The 2,567-nt window shown below is 39.6% G+C and overlaps 1 protein-coding gene across 1 annotated transcript; it reads left to right on the top strand.

Annotated features, from left to right (window-relative positions):
* Nucleotides 1–445: 445 nt before the first annotated feature.
* On the top strand, nucleotides 446–1,399 carry LOC133252127 (olfactory receptor 2T29-like). The gene has a single exon (XM_061424843.1). The coding sequence runs from the start codon at nucleotides 446–448 to the stop codon at nucleotides 1,397–1,399; it is 954 nt and encodes a 317-aa protein (XP_061280827.1).
* The last annotated feature ends 1,168 nt before the right edge of the window (nucleotides 1,400–2,567 follow it).

Raw genomic sequence — 2,567 nt, forward strand, 5'->3', positions numbered from 1 at the left:
CTTATCCACAGTTAAAATTGGAAGTATAAATTATACTTATTTATATTTATATACTCTTATTTGCTTTAATATATATTTACGTAGAGTTTGCATCAGGACATCTCATGACATTGAACTTTGGCAAACTTACTATTAGTAACTGATTGTTTTAACCCACAATATATTCACCGAAAGACAAGTTGTGAATTCTTTCTATTTCAAAGAATGTATTTAATTGAAGGAATCTTATAATCCTCAAATCTACAACCCCATAACATCTCCTCTTATTAGCACAACTAGATTGCATACATGGCTGTGCATGCAGGTGTGTATGCACACACAGACAAAAACACAAACACACATGCAGCAGAAGCTCACTAAACATTAATATCAGGTGGTCATATTGTATGACCATATTGCAATCTATTAATCACAAAGCTCTCCTTGCTTATCTAGGTGAAACTTTATGGACAACTCCACCTGGGTGGCCAACCACACTGGACAGTTGGATTTCATCCTCATGGGACTCTTCAGTCAATCCAAGCACCCAGCTCTCCTTTGTGTGGTCATTTTTGTGATTTTCCTGATGGCCTTATCTGGTAATAGTATCCTGACCCTTCTGATACATTCTAATGCCCATCTTCAAACTCCCATGTATTTTTTTATTAGTCAGTTGTCTCTCATGGATGTGATGTACATTTCTGTCACTGTGCCAAAGATGCTCATGGACCAGGTCATGGGTGTGAATGAGATTTCAGCCTCTGAATGTGGAATGCAGATGTTTCTCTATTTGACTCTAGTAGGTTCAGAATTTTTTCTTCTGGCTGCCATGGCCTATGATCGCTATGTGGCCATCTGTCATCCACTCCGTTATTCTATTCTCATGAACCATAGAGTGTGTCACCTCTTGGTGTCTGGCTGCTGGTTCCTGGGATCAGTGGATGGCTTTATGCTCACACCAGTCACCATGACCTTCCCCTTCTGCAAAACCAGGGAGATCCATCACTTCTTCTGTGAGGTCCCTGCTCTAATGAAGCTTTCCTGCTCAGACACTTCCCTGTATGAGACACTCATGTACCTGTGCTGTGTCCTCATGCTCCTCATCCCTGTGACAGTCATTTCAAGCTCTTATTCATTCATCCTCCTCACCATCCACAGGATGAATTCAGCAGAGGGCAGGAAGAAGGCTTTCACTACTTGTTCTTCCCACATGACTGTGGTCATCCTGTTCTTTGGAGCTGCCATCTATACCTACATGCTCCCCAGTTCCTACCACACCCCTGAGAAGGATATGATTGTATCTGCATTTTACACCATACTCACTCCTGTTCTTAACCCTTTAATCTATAGTCTTAGGAATAAGGATGTCACAGGGGCTCTAAAGAAAATGTTAAACATGGGATCAGTCACAATACTGTAAATTAAGGCATTTTTGTACTAATGGTTTATTTTCCTTCACTGTACATCAAAAATGTATAGACTTTTGCCAATATTATTCTTCAGAATTTCATGCCATGATGTAAATCCCATATTCATCCCTGAGAGAGTTGATAGGCAGTCCAGGGCCCTTCCAGTAGGAGGTGAGCATTCTTCCTCATGCTTTCTTTAAGCCTTGTGCAACAATGTATCTTGCCCTAGAACTGGCCTTTCTTTAGGTCCAGAGCTAATGATCACACAGCATGATGTCTTACTCATGGAAATGCTTTTATTAAACATTTCTTATACTACATTATAATTTTTTAAAAATAGATGAAATTAGTTTAAAATCTGAGTAATGCATGGATCCTACCTGGAAGGAATTTGAACTGTAAATGTAGTTTGTGCCGTAATTGTAATTGCTGTTAATCAGTCACTAAGCCATTTTTGACTCTTTGTGACCCTATGGACTGCAGCATGCCAGGCTTCTCTGTCTTCCACTATCTCCCAGAATTTGCTCAAATTCAGCATCTGGGTGTTTTCCAGTGAATCAGCTTTTTATATCAGGTGGCCAGTGTATTGGAACTTCAGCTTTAGCATCAGTCCCTCCAAAGAATATTCAGGGTTGATTTTCTTTTAAGATTGATTGGTTTCATCTCCTTTCTGTCCAAGGGACTCTCAAGAATCTTCTCCAACACCACAGTTCAAAGACATAAATTCTTTGGTGCCTATCCCTCTTTACAGTCCAACCCTGACATCCATACATGACTACTGGAAAAATCAGAAGTTTGTCTATATATACCTTTGTCGGTAAAGCAATGTCTCTGCTTTTTAAAACGTTGTTTAGGTTTGTTATAGCTTTCCTTCCAAAGAGCAAGCATCTTTTAACTTCATGGCTACGGTCACCATCCATAGTGATTTTGAAGCCCAAGAAAATAAAATCTGTCACTGCTTCCACTATTTCCCTTTCTATTTGCCATGAAGTGATGGGGATGGATGCCATGACCTTAGGTTTCTTTTCTTTTTTCTCATGTTGAGTTTCAAGCCAGCTTTTTCATTCTGTCCTTTCACTCTCATCAAGGTGCTCTTTAATTCCTCTTTTCTTTCTGTTATTAGAGTAGTATCATCTGCATATCTGCGGTTGTTGATATTTCTCCCAGGAATCTTGATTC

The sequence above is a fragment of the Bos javanicus genome, chromosome 7 (assembly GCF_032452875.1).
Source record: "Bos javanicus breed banteng chromosome 7, ARS-OSU_banteng_1.0, whole genome shotgun sequence".
Lineage (NCBI taxonomy): Eukaryota > Metazoa > Chordata > Mammalia > Artiodactyla > Bovidae > Bos > Bos javanicus.